We start from the raw sequence: 21,336 nt of genomic DNA, 5'->3' as shown, positions 1-21,336 counted from the left end.
TCCTCACCCTTGTTCTTTCCACCATCCAGCAGAAAGGGAACAAAAATGAAGAGAAGTAGGAACAGAACAGGCATTAGAGTTTGTATTGGCCTTGTGAGAAGGTAGAATCCAAGTGACCAGTAGCTGATGAGGAGTAATTTATCATGTAGCTCTTGGAGTGAAATATTGGGCTTTTGAGGCAATATTGGAATAGGAAAGGTATTTCCACAGTTTATCATTTTTCAGATTTTAGTGACATCTGTGTTATGTCCTCTCCACTGGAGAGGTGTTGATTGAAATTGGCAGTGAAAGCTGTGTTGACTTAATTTAAATCAGATCAAAACCTCTGCATGTAATTAAGTTGTTGTTAATTTTATTAATTAATTTTCCTCAAAGTTCTTTCAACCATATAATTCTTTTTCTTGAAAAGAACATTTAACTGCCACTAATTTGGAAAAATAGTTTTGAAAGAGCCTCACTTTTTTTTTTTTCTTTCTGTCACTACAGTTAGGTTTATCTCTAATACCAAAGTTCGCACATCATTATAATATATTTTGATCCCAAAAATTAGAGAGTTCAGTTCTCCCTTTTTAACATGCATTCATATGTAAGGTATGTAATATATGTAGCATATATATTCTCTTTTTGCTGACCTAACTGCTTATCGGCAAAGACTTGTTTAGCAGAAGATAGTGCAGAGGGAAAGTGCATAACTGAGTGTCTGCTTCTCCCTCCCCAGATCTCTCAGTAGAGGAGACCAAATAGTTGCTTGGAAAAGTTGCCTGGTAGCAGCAGTTGAGAAGATGAGTTTGCTGCCCTGCCATCAACAAAAACTAGTGTTTGCTGGTGTCAGAGGAAATAATGTTCATCTAACTGTATAGATTTTCCCCCATATAGATTTTCTCTGCCCGATTAGCAGATAAACATTGAAGAATTTGTTATTAATTGAAGCTTTTATTTAGAAATTAACTTGCACACTTCCTAAGTATAGTAAAGCAGCTGCTTTCATAAAATTTCTGCTTAAAAGCTGTGTTGGAGTGAAATTTAGGTGAGGGACGATGAAAAAAAAMCACGATTGGTTCAGAACACTGAAAGAGATTTGTAAGACAACAAGCACATTTAAAATGATTTTCACCATAATATAGAGATCAGTTAATACGTTTAAGTATGTTGGCTTTGATGTTCATCCTTCAGTTTTTTTGTATGTAATTTGTTTTCTTTCATCATGCTGTTCACAGGGAGATCTGCTTGCAGTTTTTGTATCTCTTCTTGGCCATATTTCAGATATAGAAAGTAGCTCAGTTTTCTTTAATGTGATGTTTAGACAACATTTCAGTAGCTCTAGAAAATAGAAAAGGCTTTTGAGGTAACTGTTAAAAATTGCATTTGCAGGCTCTGAAAGCGCTTCTCCAATCCAATCTGCTCTTGGATCCCGATCACAGACACCCTCTCCTGCCACTCTGCATGCAGATCATATTGAGCAGAAGGATCTGCAGCTGGATGAGAAGCTCCACCATTCTGTTTTACAGACGCCAGATGACCTAGGCAATATCTGGAATAGAAAATATAAACGCATTCTTTCTTTCTTTCTTTCTTTCCAGTGCAGTGCGATGTAGAAAAGTAGCTAGTATTCCATCACTTATAGACCATCCTGTAATAGTATGCCTCTTTAAAAAAAAAAAAAAAATAATAATTATGGTGGTTTCCTTTAAAAAAAAAAAAATAAAAAAAGAAATCAGTGTTTTGCATTGTATCTTGCAATTCATGGAAACTATTCGCAGTGGATTAATGTTCCACAAATTTGTAATTACTCTTTTTGATTATTAAAATTATGGCAGTTTAGTATGTGAGTTCCTGCCATGGACTTTTGTATCATTAACATGCAATTAATAAGACCTCATTTAAAAATAATGTTATAATTTCTTCTGGAATATCAATTGTTTTTTCATTTCAGTTGTATATACAAGTTAGTACTTCCTTTAACTATCTTAGCTATTGAATTTTGGGGTACATTCACTTATTAAATATAAAATTCCCATTTCTCCCATATTCATTCTCTTAGTAAGAGAAATGTGTTGGAATTAAATTTTAGCATTTTTCCTTTAAGTAATTGATGAACAGAAATGTCATCATTTTGCTCTGCACTTTGAAATAACTAGCCAAGGAAAAAACAGTGTCTCTACCACAGTGGTCCAGATATTCAAAAGAAGAGGCTATACGATTGGGTTAAACACAAATTTCATTTTCATTTTTTATATGTATGGAATGAGCTAGATTTTAGAGAGATCTCAGCATCAGAACATGGTGGGTTATTTTGAAAATCCGTCTAAGAGGATCAGAAGGGAAACTCTTGAAACTGGCTTCTGCTTAGCTAGTTGAGCATGGGCTGAGTAGACTTTTCGCCGTCATCATCTATCAGAGTTTTTCTTTTATGAGTAAAACAAGATTAAACAGACCTAGCATCCAGAAAAGGGCATTCATTAGTATAACACTGCTGTGTAGAGAGAGCAATGTGAGACCTATATTCTGAAGCCAAATTGTTGCCTCTCTCTTCTTATTAACTTCTTAGTTAAAGAACAACAGCCAGAAATAGTGAACTATTGTTTGCTACCATCTTTCCTCTTCAGTTTGCTAGTAAAATACATTCATAGTAGATTCTAAGAAAAATTATATTTCTGTTTTGTGTAATTTTATGTGGAAGCCAGCAAGTGGATTTACAGAGGTTCATCAAATCAGAAAAATATAATAAATGCCTTACTAAAGCATKCCCAGTATTGGGGCCACAGTAATGATTTGGATTGTTACTTAGGGAAAAGATACAAGAAATTGGACAATTCTTAAGGCTTAAAAGTAGACAGGTAGTTCAAGGTAGACATTTTCTGTTCTAAAGTGTCTAAGTAGATCTTAGTCTAAAAGCCTTTTCCCCTTGTTTTTAAGGAAACTGTGTGCGTCATAGTTGTATCAGGCCTTCCCTTTCTTTAGAGAGGTATCTCTTACTCTGTTTTTCTTTTTCTTCCCTTACAGAAACAAGTGAGTTCCCCTCAGAGTGCTGCAGTGTGATGGCTGGGGGGACGCTTACGGGATGGCACGCCGATGTCGCTACTGTCATGTGGAGGCGAATGTTGGGAATCTTGGGCGACGTCAACAGCATCATGGATCCTGAGATCCATGCCCAGGTTTTTGATTACCTGTGTGAACTGTGGCAGAATTTGGCCAAGGTAAAAGAACCCAACCTGTTCTCCAGCATGACCAGATGGAGTAGGATTTTCAGAAGAAAAAAACACATATGTGTTTTCCCTAAATATTTATCTTGTTGGTTTTGTTTTTAATAATTGCAGATAAGAGACAATCTTGGTATTTCAACAGATAACCTAACTTCACCATCGCCACCAGTGTTAATTCCACCCCTGAGAATTCTAACACCGTGGCTGTTCAAGGTAAATATAAGCAGGAATCAATAAAACAGAAATAAAAGTGTAGTTGCAAAGGTGTTTTTTTTTTCATTTATGAATAATAAATATTTTTCTGAAACTATAGGCAACAATGCTGACTGATAAATACAAACAAGGAAAATTACATGCTTATAAACTCATTTGTAAGACAATGAAGAGAAGACAAGATGTTTCTCCGAATAGGGATTTTTTAACTCATTTCTACAATATAATGCACTGTGGTCTTCTTCATGTGGATCAGGTAAGTTTAAGTATCAAATTCACGTTATTATGAATAGTATGGCTTCATCTGCAATAACTTTGTCAAAAGTACTGAATAGATTTTTCAACCAAGTAATTTAAATTTGTGTTTAAAAATAGTTAAATGCCAGATACTTTTTTTTATCAAGATATCAAGATTTGATTAAACTGCCCTCATTTTCTTGGATGTAATAAAAAATGCCTTTTTTGTAGTCTATATCAAGCAAATAAGAGGGCAGAAAATGTGCTTGGTCATTTTTTACTCATTCTCTGTTATGGATTGAGGTGTGGAAACATAGAAGCAGGAGACAGAACCAGATCTCTTTAATGTCTACTGTTCTCCCTACTTGCTCCTTGATGCAGCAGTTGAGCTGGTGGGAAAGTTAACATGCTCACTGTATTATCTAATGTACATTATTTTTACAGCAATGTGCAAACCAGCAAACTGAGATTTCTAAATAGCAGGAGTTGAGGATATCCAGCAGCACATTCCTGTTGTGTCCCATCCCACTGGGACACAGTCTGAGTGTTCAGGATCCCATGCTGTGGTCAAGGATTTCCTTCGAAAGAACACGCAGACATATGGACATATCTGGGAGGCATGTTGCCAGGATTCCTGTTTATCTAGGAATCAGGATGATAGTATGCACTGCAAAGCACCTGTGCCTGGCAGTTTACACAGCCACTTTGCTTYTGATCAGCTATCCAGCCTCATTACATGCTTCTGCACAGTCACTTTTTATTTAACCAAAATCTAGCTGTGTTTTCAAGGTAGTGTAAATTTTTGTAGGAATTGTCTCCATAATATCCCTTCTTGACGATTATTACTGCCAGCAGGAAAAGAGGGAAAAAAATRAAGTAGGAAAGATTAAAATAACATTGTGATCAATTTGTTCAGCTTCAGATATCTCCTGCGTAGACCAATCTGTGATCCTAAACACAGAATTGTTGTCTCATAAAAAGCTTGTATCATGGGAGAGAAGTGAAAGATAACTTTTCTGAAAAGAAAGCGTAAGCAAGACTTGGATCTTATATCTAAACTTCAGATGCATACAGAAAAACCTTTTGTCTGTACTAAAATTAACGAGAGCTGATTTTAGAGAGAACTGAATGGAGTGTTTCTCAACGTTCATTTGAAACAAATGGAAGAGAAATGTTCGACAGCAGAATATATTAGTCCTTCTGCTTATTTGTCTAAACGAGTTGTGCTTTTTTCAAGATATTTCTGCAAATAACCTCCAGGTRTTGTTGACCATAGTACTATTATTCTAGTATTACATATATTAAGCAAATGTGGAAGGCTTAACTTTAGTTAGAACTTAGTTTGAGGCTCTGAAAAAGAAATAAATTTCTTCTTCCTAATTAGAATCTCCCAGAGTGGTTTGCCTTGAATCTCTGACGTAGGCATTAAAAATAATGCCTGTCTCTGATTTTTGGCAACAAAAAGCYCTGAATTAATATCTTTCCACACAGGGTAGGTAGGAAAAGAGAAATTCATCTGAAAATAATTACATTATTAAGGAATTCTTTAAACCAAAAACTAAATAGTCAAAATATGCTTTTGAAAGTCATCCTTATCTTTTGCAGATTCTTTGTTGATTATTTTTGGGAATTTGTGTACCTGTATTTCATACATACRTATAAGGATCAATAAAGAACAACGGCAGGGAATGTTATGATTCTGGTGGTTTAGGTTTTTATACAAATTTCCCTTTACTCACAGAACAATCTTACTGGCAATTTAAGATCATTTTTTAAGGAGTGCCTTGGGAACACAGTATCAAAATCCAGTTGTACTTCTTAAATCACCTAAGATTTTGTCCCAGAAATACTATGTTTAAGTACAATGGTAAGGAAGATGCTAGTTCTATACTTAGCAATTTATCCCAGAGCAGATTTTTAGTGGGATAAATCTTTCTTATGTGCTGTGCTGCAGTTGACTGCCTTTATTTTCCTTTAATTCTGTTTTGCTTATCTGTTAGAGTTTGATTAGCTTTGAAATCCTTTTTTAGCATGGTGCAAAATTAAGTTAACCTCTTCCCTCATATTTTATTGCTTGCATTTGGTAAATGTAAAATAAAATAATTTTCACATATGTTTTAATGTGAATTTGGAAAATATTGTAGGGTTAATRCATTCTTTTTAAAGGCTCACATCAAATATAATATGACATCTACAGCCTGTAACCATAGTATCCAGGGATAAAGTGCTCTGTACAGTTTACCACAGGTTACTTATGTTAGTTAACTTTCTTAAGGAATTTATCTTTTTTTATGCTAGTTCTTGCTCAGTAACAAGAATTTAATACATCTTAGTTGCTACAGTGAAGTTGCTTTTTTACTATTTTGAGGCTTTAATCTACCATTTTTTCCTACTATTTTGAAGCTTTAATCTACATTTTTTTCCACTGTGTTGACCTTCCTCTTTTCCTTTTTTCCTTCTGCTTTTGCAAGGATATTGTCAATACAATCATCAAGCACTGCTCTCCTCAGTTCTTTTCACTTGGCTTGCCTGGAGCAACCATGCTTATTATGGATTTCATTGTAGCAGCAGGAAGAGTGGCTGCTTCCTCATTTCTTAATGTAAGTAATCAGTTCATTTTTATTTATGTGTAAATTTGAAAGAAAACTAAGAAACATTTTTCTTCAGCTAGAGTGTTTTTTTGCCACCCAGAAATCAATATAGTGGTTAGCAAGTGCAGATATTGTTGGCGGTTTATTCTAGAACACTAAATTTGCAAGTCCTCAAATGTCAGTTCTCTACAGAGAAAAAAAGAACAATGTAAAAAGTACTGTTGGGGCAGTACCTTCTTTAAGGTAACTAAAAATGTCACCTTCCTGATTGCAGCAATAATGTATTTTCCCTCCCACCTTTGTTTCCTCTAGGCACCAAGAGTTGAAGCACAAGTTCTTTTAGGATCTCTTGTCTGTTTTCCCAATTTGTATCATGAACTTCCAGCTCTTCACCCAAACATTCCCGACATTGCAGTGTCTCAGTTTACAGATGTTAAGGTAAGAGCTTTAAGAATATCTGAATGGTAATTGCAGCTCCAAATTACATGTCTAATATGATATTTTTCCAGGAAATATTAATATTTAAGATTCTAAAATTTGTCATAGATCATCTAAAACAGTTTATGAGGCTCAAGCTTCCATAAAATGTTGTCATAATTTATATTGCTAAACATACTTTGTAATTACTTTTAGCTAATAAGAATAATAAAGTCTTTAAGTGTGCTTGTAAGAGGAAAGCATGTTGCTTTGCTGTTCCACGGTCATTCTTATTGTGGCTATTTGAAATCTCACAGATTTTTTCTGAGAAGACAGCAGGATTCCAGATGCAGTATTTAATTTACAGCTGCTAAAATCTCCCTATTTTACTAGAGGCTTTAGTAAACCTCTACATTAAAACATTAAAAAATATATCTCTATATTAATGGAGATCTTACCACCAAGAGTTGTGTAGTGTGCTATTATACTGGAACTGCCAGTCAAATGTTTGTCTAGTCAAAGGTTTAACTGCTCTCATACGTGATTGCTGTGTCTTAGTGAGGTTCCTCATAGGTTTCCAGCATATTTCAGCTTTAAAAGCAATAGGGGATTGGAAGCTGCTCTGCACTTTGCTGTTGTTTTGGAACTGAATTTGAATTGCCACTTTCTCATTTTCATTACATAAATTACATTTATTGCAGCTACATGTACTGTTGGCTTGAACTTCAAAAGCAAAGTACAGTTTTAGGGACATTTTGTCAAAGTTGATTCTGAATTCCTCTCAATATCATTCTTAAGGCACTGGAGCCTTGTTTTGCAGTTTCTTATGATTTTGATGGTAAAAATACTTGTTTAATACCTGACTCAAAGCAAGCAATAGATACTTCTGGAAATTCCTTCATGTCAGTCTTCAGAAATAAGCTTTAGAGAGGCCAGCTTTTTCTAACTGTGGTAATTTATGAAAATGTGTTGGAAAGAATCAGACAAACAGCAAGGGCTGTTAGGTAAGCAAAGAGACAAAAAAAAAAAAAAAAAAAAAAAAAAAAAACACTCAGCTAAGGATTTGCCTGTGTTATCGTAAAATTGGAATTTTCTGATGCATCATATATTGGAGTTGTTAGCAAATCACTGTGTGTTTTCCTCTTTGTTTCAGGAACTCATAATTAAAACTGTATTAAGTTCTGCAAGAGAGGAACCGTCTGGTCCTGCACGGTAGGTCATACAAAAAAGGACTTCTAAATTATAAAGATCTTTCTTATATTATAGTGTTTTCAAGTGAGTGGCTAAGCAATCTTAAAGTTCATATATATTTGATTCATGGGTTTAGAAACCAGTATCACAACTGTGATACAGCGTGTGAATTTGAAATTGTTTGCAAATAAAAGATAAAAGAAGAGATATTTTTTGTGGGACCATTTTTTGTGGGTCTACCCCATTATCATGTCTTTGACAATGGCTGATAGAAAAGGATTTAAAAAGGGTAACAGTGCTATGATGCTTCTCTTTTCTGTGCTCTCCCAGCCTCCACTGGTATTTAAGATATTTTCTGTACAGAAGAGGATTTTGTTTTTTAATTAGATTAAGGATAAGATTATTTATATGATGTGTATGATTATTTTTATTAGACCACCTGACAATTGCTTAACAGAAAAAAAAAAAAAAAGGTAAATGTAAATATTGAGCTAAATATAAACAGGTAATGATTGCTCTGCTTATTTAAACCTAGGTATGCTCATCAAATAGAGAACTCAAAAAAAAATAGTTACTGGTTCTTTTTCCTGTTCCTTGCTTTGCATGGGATTTTGTTTCTCCCTCCCCAGAGGCTTTCTGTTGTACAGTATTGTGGAATACTTTCCTGTCTGGAATGCCCATCAAAGGCATCACTCTAGTAATAAAGATGATGTTATTGTGGCTTTTATGTGCCCCTTTTCTCTCCCCTTTTCATAGGAGAGTGTTGAATGTTTTCATTGTGGGGATAGTGATGCTCCATGCTCCTCAGGGGCGCTTGACCCGCTGTCTCTTCTGAGAATAACTTTCCTGATAACCAGCTGCTTCACGGTGGTACAGAATTCACATGTGGTGCTGTCAGAGGTCACTGCATTACAGGAATGCATATTGACTCAGCCACTCATAGAGGGATACAGAATCACAGTTGAGGCTGGAAGAGACCCTTGGAGTTCATCTAGTCCAACCCACATGCACAAATAGGGTCCCTTAGAGCATGTTCTGCAGAGTCACATTCAGGCAGGTTTTAAATATCTGCAGAGAAGGAAACTCCACAACCTCTGCGGGTAACCTGTTCGAGTGCTCTATCATCCCCACAGTCAAATTCAGGCAGAATTTGCACTGCTTCAGTTAGTGGCCTTTGCCTCTTGTCCTGTCACTGGGCACCACCAAAGASAGTCTGCCCCTGTCTTCTTGACACCCTCCCTTAAGGGTGTCCTCGTTTGCATAATTCTCTRTGCAGTTTCCTAGAAGAGAGCTTAGGTTTCTTGGAAGTTATGTGCATAGCTTCATATTTCTCCAACAAATCTGAGTGGTGTTGTTGTTATGCTAGCTTTATATATTTATATTCCTTGTCTCTTCCATAGAGACTTGTTGTTTTCTCTGTTTCACTGCATACTTGACCCAACTGAATTTCAGAAAAGTCAGCTATCTAAAAAATGTTTTAATCTTAGATCTCCATCTGTAAAGATTAATAACTGTATTAGTCAAATTGCTCTCTTACTGCTGACAGTGTGAAAAAAAAGTCTAAAAAAGAAGTAACAGGTTGAACTCAGTATTCATCTCTACTTGTGATGTTAAGGCTCTGATTCTTCAATAATCACCTTGTAGCCCCACAACTACAGAGGTTTTCAGGAGCTGCTCAGAATGACAGTTATGCTGATGTTCCTTGTAGAGCCCCACAGGCTTCTGGATGTCCTACAAATCAGTACATCAGTGGATATAAGGTGGTTGTCAGTAGTAAGAGGAAAACTCTTAAGACAGTAAGAGGGACTTAGAATTGTCTACCTACTGTATACTAAAGGTTTATTTTCTGAGACAGCTTACACAAAGCATCTGTGCAGTATATATATATATAAGTGTATGTGTATATATATATATATATATATATATATATATATATATATATATAACCGTGCAGTACTCTTAGTTTCTTTGGTCAAGATATGTTGAAAGACACACTGTGGAAATTGCAAAAGTCGTAGATTAGGTAGGTTCTATGAACGGTTTTATAAGCTTCTCCCCTTTGGACACAAGTGCATCTAAACCATTCCTGATGGTAGTTTGCCTAAATTGTTCTGAAAATTTTCTCAAAGAGAAAAATTGCAGACACTTTAAGTAGATTGTAATAATACTTGCTAACTTTTGCAATTAGGCAGTCTTTATAGCTAGTATCTAGCAGAAATCTTTTCTAGGCAGACTAAGCACCTTGATGACTTAAGATGTTAGACTTTGAAGATTTGTTATTGTTTCCCTGCTTAACTGTAATCCAGAGTCAATAAGCTCTTCAATTTCCCTTCCATATGTTGTATTTCCCAAAGCTCTTCGTTATTTTTTTGTCACTTTTTTTCTGGACTCCATCAAATTTATGATTATTCTTCTTAAATTTTATTATCCAAAATATAACAGAGGCAGTGCAGATTTCAGGAGCATTGTGCAGAACTGGATGCTTCAGCATGTTTTCCTCACTAACTTTTAAGCAGAACTTATCTGAAGATGTATTTTTGCTACATGAGAGTAATTTCATGCAATTTATGATTCTGTGTAATCTTACAGTCCTTTTTCTGTCATACTGCTTCACAAGCAATTCTCTTTCTATTCTATCATGTAATTTCTCCTTCACTAATGTAATATTTTGCAGTTCTCAGAACCAACTTTTACCTTGTTTTGGGCTGTTTCTACATTTTCATCCAAACTTTTCCTTTTTTAAAAAATCCAGACTATCATTTTGAATTCCAATGTTGTTTCCAAAATTGTTTGAAGCCTCTTCCAACTTGTTTTTGTTTAGTAGTCTCTATAAATAATAGTTACAGTTGTTATTTACATAGTCCCAATTGAATCATACAAGTCATTACTGAAAGTGCTGACTAGACTTGGGCCCACAGAGGTCCTTCATGGGATACAAGGTAAGTATTCTGTCTAAGGAATACACTTATTTGGTTAGACATGATTTGTTCCTTAAAAAAACAACTTCAGCTGTTTTTTATCACCTAATTTTCTTTCTTTTTTCTTTGCTTATATATATTTTTTCCTCATCTCTTTCTTGATATGAAAATTGAGTAGATTATAATTGCCAGAACTAAACATTCACTCTTGGTATAGGTAAAATCTGTTGTCTTTCACAAGTTCTGTGAAACACTTTTTGTCTTTTATTTTTTTGAGAATAATTACCAATGGCTCGGTGATTGCTTCATCTAGCTCTTTAAACATTTTAAAGAGAATTTCATATAACTTTACTGATTCCAACACATCTATCTATATTCTTTGTGTTTACATTTTACATATATTTCCTGGTTACATATATTTCCTGAGAGGAAACAACAGCATAAAAAATCATTTTAAGTGTCTACTCACAGTCTGCACTGTATCTAGTCTTAATTTACTCCGTTCATCCTGGTTTATTGTCAACTGAAAAAAAAAATCCTCTGAATTAATTACATCTCCTCTCCTGCCTCTGTGTCTGAAAGGCCTAAATAAATATGAACAAACTCTCTGTTTAGGGGGAAAATCTCCTCCTCCTTTTTTTTTTTTTTTTTTTTTTAATATGTATGGCTTTTCCATGTATTGATTTCAGGTGGATTTTTAATTTGAGAAAAGTATGAAGAGCTGCAGTACTTCTTAATTTCTTTTGCTTCCATTCAGTTGCTTAGAAGAGTGTTCCCCCTTTTCCTTCCTGTCTCTTGATCTGGGTAATTGAATTTCTGCCTCATTGTTTTAAAAAGATACAGCTTATAAAGGATTTTTAATAGTTCCTTTAGAATTTTAAAAAATTTACTACATTTCAGCAGAGCATGTTATGAATTACAGAAATTAACACATTCTAGTATCAGAATACCACAGCTTGTTTCTCAACCGTTTGCTTTCCAAYATTATTTTGCAGATGTGTTGCTCTCTGCAGCCTTGGCATTTGGATTTGTGAGGAATTAGTTCATGAATCACATCATCCTCAGATCAAGGAAGCACTGAATGTGATTTGTGTGTCTTTAAAGGTGAGAATTACAACAGAATGAATTCAGTTTAATTTTTGCATCTCTGAAATATTTTACCGAATTAATCTGTATCGTGATTTTGAAGAAATGGTGTTCTGAGACACGAGACAGTGGATCCTCAATGACAGTTTAATCACTGGAGTTCTAATCCAATGTGCTCCCCCTTACATCAACCATTACTTTTGTTGTTGTTGTTATTTTCCTTGTTTTCTTTTTTACTTCTCCCTTTAATGTTTGTTATTACCCACGTCTAATCTCTAGCTGTTGGAGCGTAACAGTTTATTTCTATCTCCCCATTTCTCATAAATAATCCCAGAAGCTCAAGTTGAAAAAAAAAACCCACAGTACTCACTTTGGCTTGGTTCAACTATACCCCTTCCATCATCTTTATCACATTATCCTACTCCAAATTTGAGTAGGACTTTCTGCACCYCCCTGTAAATAGCTGGCCCATTGCAAGTCATCTAGGAACTCCTAAGATGTACTAAATACGTAGTGCTAAGTACACAAATATTCTGAGCTCTTTTTGAGACTTTTGACTAGACGTGGATATCCAGGGAAATCACATTCCCTGCTATTTGGCAGCCTGTGATACCCAGCTCTGACTTTGCTGCAGCCTCCATAGCACCCCCTCCTGATAAATGGCAAAAGGAAAGGCCAAGGTAGAGCACAAGTTGGCAGGGATCCCAGGTTTGTGAGCCATCTGCTATCACAGGCAAAAAGCCTGTCCCAAGCCAAGTTGTTGCCTTTATGTTACTGCCAGGCTGTAAGAGGGAGACAGAGGAGTGGGAAGGTGACAAGTACAAAGGCCAAGCAGAGTTTTCCTGAAGCTTCTCATGCTTCTTGCTCACCTGGCCTCTCCTTGCCCCCACCTAACATTCCCACTGTCACCGTACCCTGACTGGTTTCTCTGCCTCTTCACTTCTCAGTTTGAGAACGTTACACTATCCAGCATCACATCTCAGGTACTCAGATATTCAGAGGTAGGTAGGGTGCTTCTAATAGATGCACGGAAGTACTAGAAGCTGCTGCATTTTATCAAATAAAGAACTTCTTTGCACTTGTACAGTGTCGGTCAGACTAGACCAGTACCTGTTAGAAATAATCTGAATCCAAAGATATATCAAGAGTTTGAATCAAAGAATTGAGTGCCTATTGAAAGGGTAAAATGAAAATTCTAATTTCAATGAAAAGAGGGCCTACTTTTAAATCATTAAAATTTATTTCCAAGTTTTTATGAAACATGCTTTAGCACCTAGTAGTAGCTTTTCAGAGTTTTTTTTTTATTTTTCATTTTTTTAAATGTTAGGAAACAAAATTGAAACATAAAACTTTAGTGTCTGATAGTCATTGTGTCATTCTACCAGAAACACCATCACATTAAATTCTTGAAAATGAAGATGATTTACTGTTCTGGCATTTGATCTKTGTTGGAATCTGTTATACCCAGATAATATGCACAGTGATTCTCATTTAGAAGAGCAACTTAATCAGATATGACTGTTTCATTGTTGAGCAACACATGAAAAATTCATCTGAATAGATTTTTTTGATATTTGCCTTGCCTTTCCTTTTGGGAATAATAGAATTTTCAGTATTACTAGCTATTTTGAAATAAGTCTTGATGACTTGCAGGCCCAACTTTCAGATTTCATACTGATGGTATCTCAACAGCTTCCTTTATCGTCCTTGTGTTAAAAAGTTTTCTCCTTTTTTTCAGTCTGTATTTTTAGCTTGATGTGTAAATGTTTTTTTTCAAGTCTATCAATCTGTCTGTTCTTCCTGATATATAAGTGTATTTGTCCTTACTTCTTTACAAATCTGTTTCCTATTACTCTGTATTTAATGGAATAATTCTGTATTTTATTTTTTAAAATACATTTTTTCTAACATTTTGCAAACTTGGCATATTTATTTTCAGCAATATCTTTAAATTGCTTTATGTTTCCACATTTATTTTCAGAAGCTTTCTCTATGCTCTCTGTTTACATCTAAAGTCAATGCGTAGTCTTTCTTGTATATACATAATGCTAAAAATGGTAGTATACATCTGTTATATACGGCTGATACAGATGTTGTTGACTATTGTTTTCTTTTCAGCAAAGAGAAGCTGAAAGGTATCTTAGCCAAGTCCTCTGATTCCACTATGTGGAGCAGGATTTGAGTCTGCTTCTAAACTGGACAGCATCAGGCTCCTAATGTTAGACTGGGTGTTGCAATTTCCTGTTTTGCAAAATTACATTCATTCCTTTCGGCTTCACTGACATTCTCTTCCAAGATCTTCCCCCTGCTTTTCAGTATCCCTTCACTAGTGTGTTTTAGCAAGATCCTGTGCAATTTTGATATTAGGCAAATGATACTATTTTTATCTTCTCTAATTTATCAAGAATTTTGGACTGTTATTAATCTTGACGTTCACCACCATTTCCTCGGCTTCTCTTTGATGTAAAGCATTTATTCCACTTACTAACCACTTATAATAAGTGGTTTGTTTCTTTAACCACTTATTTGTAGCTCATTTTTATTAGACATAAATTAGTTCTTGAATGAGAAGACAAAGATGTTTACATTTCCATTTTTCTTTGCTTTATGTTGACAAAAATGTCCAGAATGTACTGTTTTTTCTCCTGTTCTGAGCTGTGGTATAAACTTAAAAGAGAACATAATCATGAAATGAAGAGTTCATAAATACATCACAGGAAAACAAATTAGCTCTAATTTGTTACCTAAGCAATATCTTGTTTTCCAAGTCAGAGATCTGAACTCTGGCTTATTTTCTTGTTTTGAGAGAAATAAATGGATAGGGAGTTATAGTCCTAGGCCAACTTATTGATGAGTAACAGTGAATAAATAATATTGGATAGAAATATTAGCAAAAAATGTATGTATATTGACATACTGAAGCACTGTCAGATCTTCAGTTCAACAGCTTACTCTAAGTATATTCAACACTTCTCTCAAGGGTGGTCATATGTCTGTATGTTTTACCTGTGCAGAAAGTCTGAGTCCAAAGAACTACGACCAGGCCACTGCATCAAACATGTTGCAGCTGCATCATGAAATTGGGTTATACAGTCTTAGTGGAGCAAGTGCTAAGCTTATTTGCAAGTATAGACAAGGGTAAACTTCTCCTGTAAGATTCAGATAGCAATGAGTCCTTCCAAAGATGTAAAATATGCTWCAGCTGCCCTGCAGGAGAAAACCCAGGAGGCACAAAAGTACAGTTCATTGAAAGCTTTTTTATATCTGTCATTAAGTAGCTTTAAAAAATGTTCACGATTATACTACTAACCATAAAATCAAGTAGTGAATTCTTGTGTTTTATAAMAAAAGGCATTACACTGAGGTAGTGGATGGGTGGTGGAACATTTGTAGCATCACAGAGCCTGCTTTGGGCCCCATCTGAAGGTTCTCTGGGCCGTGTAGGGGGGAAACTGCACAAACCAGGCTCCAAAGGGCAGTTGCTTTGCTGTCCAGCATAAAACACATGTTGCTACTCATTTAGGAAAATACACTTCCAAAACACGTAGCTCTGTATGTGTCTGTTCTAAAGTTTCTGTTCTGAAACATGATATTGACCTTGATGGGACAGATTTGTAAAGCAGGTGAAGGGCTGAGTTTAGCCAATATGTATATTATTAATCAGGCTTTATACCCAATACTCCTTCCATGAATGAGACTTGAAAAATCTAAGTGCACAAGATTTGAATTTTACTTATATTCATTACCGATACCCTTCCGCCTTTCTGTGAAATTTATGGCTCCATTGATTTGTTCCCTTTCTTAAATTAAAAACAACTTCCTAGCCAGAGAAAGAAGCTAAATGATTTGCATAAACCAATGCCAGAAATCTCTCATTTGACTTCATTTTATAGCCTGCCTTTCCTATTGGTTTGTTCCTTGTTTTTATTTTTATCAAAAGAAAAAAAAAAAAAAAAGAAAATGCTCTGAATGCTCCGTGTTTATAAATAGTGAATAGCTGATTATTCAAAGACTATGAAGAGTGTCCAGGTGTTTTTCTCAGATAATTTCTTTTTCGAGTCAGTAACCTAGATATTCCACGTTAAGGTATTCTGGTTTCTCCACACCTTTTGTCCTCCCTAGTATGGGTGACTTTGGAGTTTTTCTTGCAGGCTTGTAAGGATCTTTCCAGCAATCTGGRTTTGATCTCAAGTTTGTAATCAAATTGTATATAATTTTTTTTTTGCTTGTCACTCAGGCTTAAGTGTTAAAATCAGTGCACTGCTTACTGAGCATTCACAGTATTCCTTCACAGAAGCTGTGTCATCAGGAACATAAAATAGTGTTCTTTTATTAGTTCCTCTAAACTCTGGGAGGACTTGCAGATGGAAGAAGCCTGATGTTTTTGTTAAAAGCCAACAATAGCATGAAACTAGGTACAGTAAGAAAAAGAGAAAGGCAGAGCAAGAAATAACTGCCTTGTGTATGCCAGTTTCTGTCTCTTCAGCAGGCTTGCAAGAACCACTCGTAGTCTCTTTATGCTTGTATGAACACTGCAAATAAAAAAGAAATCTTAATTAAAGCCTTGTACTCTGTGCTTTTGCTTAGACTCCTACTTGTTACTGCCTTTTAAATACCTTAAAAATAATAAATGATGTAGTAAGAACTGGGTTAGGGCAGAAACTTCTTCTAGTGCATCTTCCAGTCTTTTTTACATCATAGCAGCCCTTCTTTGAGTAGGCACCTAGTCACCTCACTTTTTAAGATTAAAGGATGAATTATCAGTTTCTGAGTGATTTGAGATTTACCAGTAAGTTTGACAAACTTGCTTTCAATGAAAATAAAGTATTTTCTTGAATTTGAAATCCTTTTCTTGGGGATATTGCGTGAAACTTTCTTTTGTAAGTTTTTTTTCTGTCTTCCAAAGGTCTGTAGTTTTAAAAAAAATTAATTTCAYGTGCTCCTGTAAATAGTTACAAAAGGAACTATATACATGAAGCTGTTGGTCAAATTCCTGACCACCTTACTTATCACACACATGTGAAATCACATATTCATTGTTTCTGTGCTGCTTTGTCTTTTCCAGTTTCCAAATAAAACAGTAGCCCAAGTTGCCTGCAGTATGTTGAACATGCTAATTCATTATGTACATAGACTTCAAGTATACCAAGCTGATTCACCTTTAAGAATTATTCAAGTAAGTATTTTTAAATGAAAATTTTAATCATTTTAAATTTAGTWGTAAAATTTAACTGAAATTAAAATTCCAGACAGAACCTTGAAAAGTATATTTCACAGTAGGATAACTAATCTAAAYATATTCTGATTCAACTTTAGCAGCCCAAGTTTGCATCAAACTTACTCATCAATTCCAGTATGAACATTCAAAATTAATACTTTGTATTAAATATACATTATTAAATATATATTCTAAGATATACATCGTGCATGTTTTTGTAACGTGATTTTTTGTTGTTATTTACATGAGAATATTATCAATAAAGCTCAAACATCTACAAGCAGTGATTTTAGTGGAAAAATGCTTCCTTAAAATATGAACCTGCAGTTATATTTTGCTTACTCATTTAAGTATAAAAAAAATTAGTTAATATCCTTTTCTGTAATAGGGAAGTAGACTCTGTCTTTTGTGAATCCTTGGTGAACAACAGAGAAGGGGTAAAGGCTTTAGCGTCTCCCAGGGGACTGGAAAGGGAATTGATTGGAAACTTCAGAGGAGTAGCGAGCATTGCTGTGCTCCTGTGCAGTCACAGTGGTGATTAGGAGGACGCCTGATGTTGATGCGGATTCTAGCRGTTCTCAGAAACAGYGGGGTTCAAAAACCCCGCATACAACCCTGTTGTGGTGGTTGTGTATGGGGTTTTTGAACCCCACTGTTTCTGAGAACTGCAACTTCAGGCTCTTTCCTTCACCCTACGTTGTCTTGAACATTTTGCCTCATGCCTGAATATTTGCAGTAGCTGCATATTTTTGTTGACTCTAATGCACCTACTTTAGTCAAGCATTAGGCATCSTTTCAATGTCTTCTGTGAAATCCGGAAAAAGATGGTTTAACAGTTTAAAAAAGGAATGCTATAACTTGGATGAAAATAATTTGATATTGTAAGATATACCTTCTTAAAAAACATATATTCAACTTAAATGTTCTAATATTAAATTGAATATTCAAAATATATTTGTATTGCTGTATTTTTCACAGATTCTAATAGCAACTATTACCCATCTGCTACCTGGCACAGAAGCTTCTTCTTATGAACAGGACAAGAGGGTAAATATTTTTCATTACATTTTATTGTGTTAATCTAATTATGAAGGGTTTATGACATAATTTTATTATGAAGTTTGTTACAATTTATCTTAAAGCGGGGATTTTGTTCTTCAACTATAATACAGTATAGTCTTCCAAAAATTACAGTAGGCACTCTTTCATGCAAGTGAATTTCAAACAGATTTTTAGGAAAATATTCATTTAAAAATTATTGAAATTGACCATCTTTGATAATTAAAGTATTCTGTGTCTTCTGTCCTATTTCCTTATCCTAAATGAAATTAAAAGTAATGTGAATTTTCCAAGCATCTCTTATAGTGCAAATATGATTTATAAGAGGGTATTTGTAGGCTTTTTTTAAGCTTATGATTTATTTTGCTTCCCAAGAAGAGCCTGTGATAGTCATCCTCCCTCAAAATGATTGCTGTCTCAGTGGGCCTGAGCCAGTCAGTTACTAATTATTTGGTGTTTGTAAGTCTTAGTATAATCCTGTCCTAGAGTCTTTAAAATATACCCTAGAGGGAGTTGGTTCTTTCATTGGGTAGCCCACGAGACAGAAAGCAGTTAGATTCTTCCATGTGACACTTGATGTTGCAGAGTCATGTCAACAGATTGTGAAGRAAAAGCACTAAATGTAGCTAAAATAGTTCAGTCTTGTATAATCCTTGGTTYACCTCACAGTGAGGTGTAGGTGCGGAATGTCAACTTTATTTTGTATGCGTGTTATCTGTCATTTTTAAAAACCATGCCCTGCAAATTAGTTTTGCAAAATGATAGATATCTACTCAAGCACAATGTATGCTCACARACTCTTTGGAGTGGGAAGGTGTTGTATGGATGATCTTTGATAAACATCTCAATATATGGAGGTTTTGCTCATAATATGGGATTTGAATATTCAGTGACTTTTAAGCATTATTGCATGAGGTTGAATTTCTACTGAAGTTAAATTATGAAATGGAAGTAAAGCAGAGAAGTAAAATAATAAAAAAAAAAAAAAAAAAAGGTGAAATAGCAGGGGCTCTTCTAAATGATTTTTAATTAAAAGTGTTTCTTACAGTTGGTGGTCTCCTTACTCCTGTGTTTATTGGACTGGATAATGGCCTTGCCTTTAAAGACCTTGCTGCAGCCTCTTCACGCTACAGGAGCAGAAAATGATAAGACAGAAAGATCTGTTCTTAATTGTATATATAAGGTAAATTGCTAAATTTACTAAATGAGAATTTCTAGGTATGCAGGTAGTGTCAATTTTCATGGAAAGGAAGAGAGAGCTTTTCTCTCCCTTAATTTTCTGTAGGTTGCTGAATTTTGGCTTCCTTAGTTTTTGAACATTTTACAGTTAACTACTTAATCTTTGTTGTAGTCAGAATAGTTAATTTTGCTGCGCATTGTTATTTTTATGKGTACATTAGTTATTTTTTATGTATACATTAGTATGTATGTATATGCAGACTGCTCTAGAAGAACAACTATAAATTTAGAACAGATGAGAATATATATACCAAAAAAAAWTATTTAATAATAATTACAGTCTTCAGGGAACTTTCTTTAGTTATATGTTTTATTGCAAGGGATACGCCTAGCCTATATATTAAGGGTGAGRGAATATCTGAAAATAAAAGTAATTTGATTATTTTCTTGTAAGACTTTTTTGTGTGTGTATGTCTGTATGCGTTTACTGCTACATTCCACTTAAGTGTGCGTAGTTTTGTTTGCAGGCTTGATTTTTTTCTGTAAATATTAAACATCTAAATTTATCAAGTAATTTTTCTGTCTACCTGCTCTTAACAATTTACTTTATAAATGAAATATTTTCTAATTATCGGGTTCAGTTGTTATTGCCATGAAATTTTGGTTTTGTTACAGGTTCTGCATGGATGTGTCTATGGATCTCAATGTTTCAGCAATCCCAAATATTTCCCTCTAAGTCTTTCTGATTTGGCATCTGTGGATTATGATCCTTTTATGCATTTGGAAAGCTTGAAAGAACCAGAACCACTACATTCCCCAGATTCGGAGCGATCTTCCAAACTTCAGCCAGTCACTGAAGGTTTGCAAATTACCTGAATACATTTTTTTAAAAAAAAAAAAAAGGTTTTATCTTCATTTCCACTATTGAAGTGTCTAAAGCCTAAGTTTTAAATTGTACTGAGACATTAGGTAAGGACCATTAGTATAGAATGAGCTAACATCATTTTCTGCAATTACTGCTTGATTAACTGAAATAAGTATCTTCTGAACAACATGAAAATCAATTTGATATGGATTCTTCCATTCTCTGTATCAGTGAAAGTGTTAAATACAGCAGCATGGATAAATGTTTTTCAGCTTGCTTTAGGCAACTTAATTTACTTTTATCTTAATTTTGCTTCTTTTTTAAAGATTTTTTTTCATATCTACCCTTGCGATATCGAAAACTTACCGTAAGTTGGGGGTTTTTTTGTTGTTGTTGTTGTTTTTTAACTTGTCATAATTCATTGTGGCTCTGTTGATGCTACTTAAAACCCTGGAATTATCAAAATAGAGAGACATTTTCTCTCATCCACCTGAACCTTAACAGACTTGGGAACTAGCATTTTCTTCAGAACACTAAAATAAAAACAGAAGATTCAAGAAAGTAAGACACAGAGAAGTGGCATGTTTTATACAGCATATCTAGTAAATATTAAATGACTTCATTGGGAAGAAATATGAAAAAGATGAGATTAATACTGATAACAGAAACTCTGTGTAGTGCTATTCTCCCTCCATATTAAGTTGTTCCATTTAGGCTTCCTTAAAGGTATTAAGAAGCACATAAATGCAGAAGCTCTTTGTAGCAGCTGTGTGCTAACAGCAGGTGATTTTGTGGTCTGTAGTGACTACGTGCTGTTTTTTATGTAGAGAAAATGGCTAATCATTGTGCCCTTGTCTAAGGCATGCTTCATCATCCTCAAGTACTTTTTTGGCCAAAGAATTCTAAACATAGAGCTGTCTCCTAATAAGCTCAGTATTGGATTGAACAAGTCTGATTTGAGAACTATTGGCAGGAGGAGCTGTAATTATTAAATTTACTGAAGAATGAGGCAAGGTACTGTAGTTGGCTTTTTGTCAAATGGCTGTGGTCTTATTAGTAAAAAGTAATCATCTGCTGGGTCAGAATGAAAGAGGCTTCGAAGGATTCATTCTGTCCTAATTACAGTCTCACCTATACATATTATGTAAAGCTAATATTT

The 21,336-nt window shown here is 34.7% G+C and overlaps 1 protein-coding gene across 13 annotated transcripts in view; it reads left to right on the top strand.

Moving 5' to 3' along the window:
- Positions 1-21,336, top strand: part of RALGAPA1 (Ral GTPase activating protein catalytic alpha subunit 1) — a 114,821-nt gene that overhangs the window by 47,085 nt on the left and 46,400 nt on the right. For 11 of the 13 annotated variants that reach the window (XM_026051731.1, XM_026051740.1, XM_026051738.1 and 8 more), the window contains 12 exons: positions 1,372-1,524; positions 3,004-3,197; positions 3,318-3,416; positions 3,517-3,672; positions 6,125-6,253; positions 6,557-6,682; positions 7,815-7,873; positions 11,766-11,874; positions 16,922-17,032; positions 18,053-18,121; positions 19,182-19,316; positions 19,988-20,171. In XM_026051731.1, coding sequence (XP_025907516.1) covers positions 1,372-1,524; positions 3,004-3,197; positions 3,318-3,416; positions 3,517-3,672; positions 6,125-6,253; positions 6,557-6,682; positions 7,815-7,873; positions 11,766-11,874; positions 16,922-17,032; positions 18,053-18,121; positions 19,182-19,316; positions 19,988-20,171 — 1,524 coding nt within the window. The remainder of the gene's footprint in view (positions 1-1,371; positions 1,525-3,003; positions 3,198-3,317; positions 3,417-3,516; positions 3,673-6,124; positions 6,254-6,556; positions 6,683-7,814; positions 7,874-11,765; positions 11,875-16,921; positions 17,033-18,052; positions 18,122-19,181; positions 19,317-19,987; positions 20,172-21,336) is intronic. The other 2 variants (XM_026051741.1, XM_026051743.1) reach the window with 1 other exon arrangement.

Source organism: Nothoprocta perdicaria, unplaced genomic scaffold (assembly GCF_003342845.1).
Source record: "Nothoprocta perdicaria isolate Ctin4 unplaced genomic scaffold, notPer1 scaffold_8, whole genome shotgun sequence".
In the NCBI taxonomy this organism is placed as follows: Eukaryota; Metazoa; Chordata; class Aves; order Tinamiformes; family Tinamidae; genus Nothoprocta; species Nothoprocta perdicaria.
The sequence above is the reverse complement of the archived record's forward strand: the minus strand, read 5'-3'. Positions and strand labels throughout refer to the sequence as shown.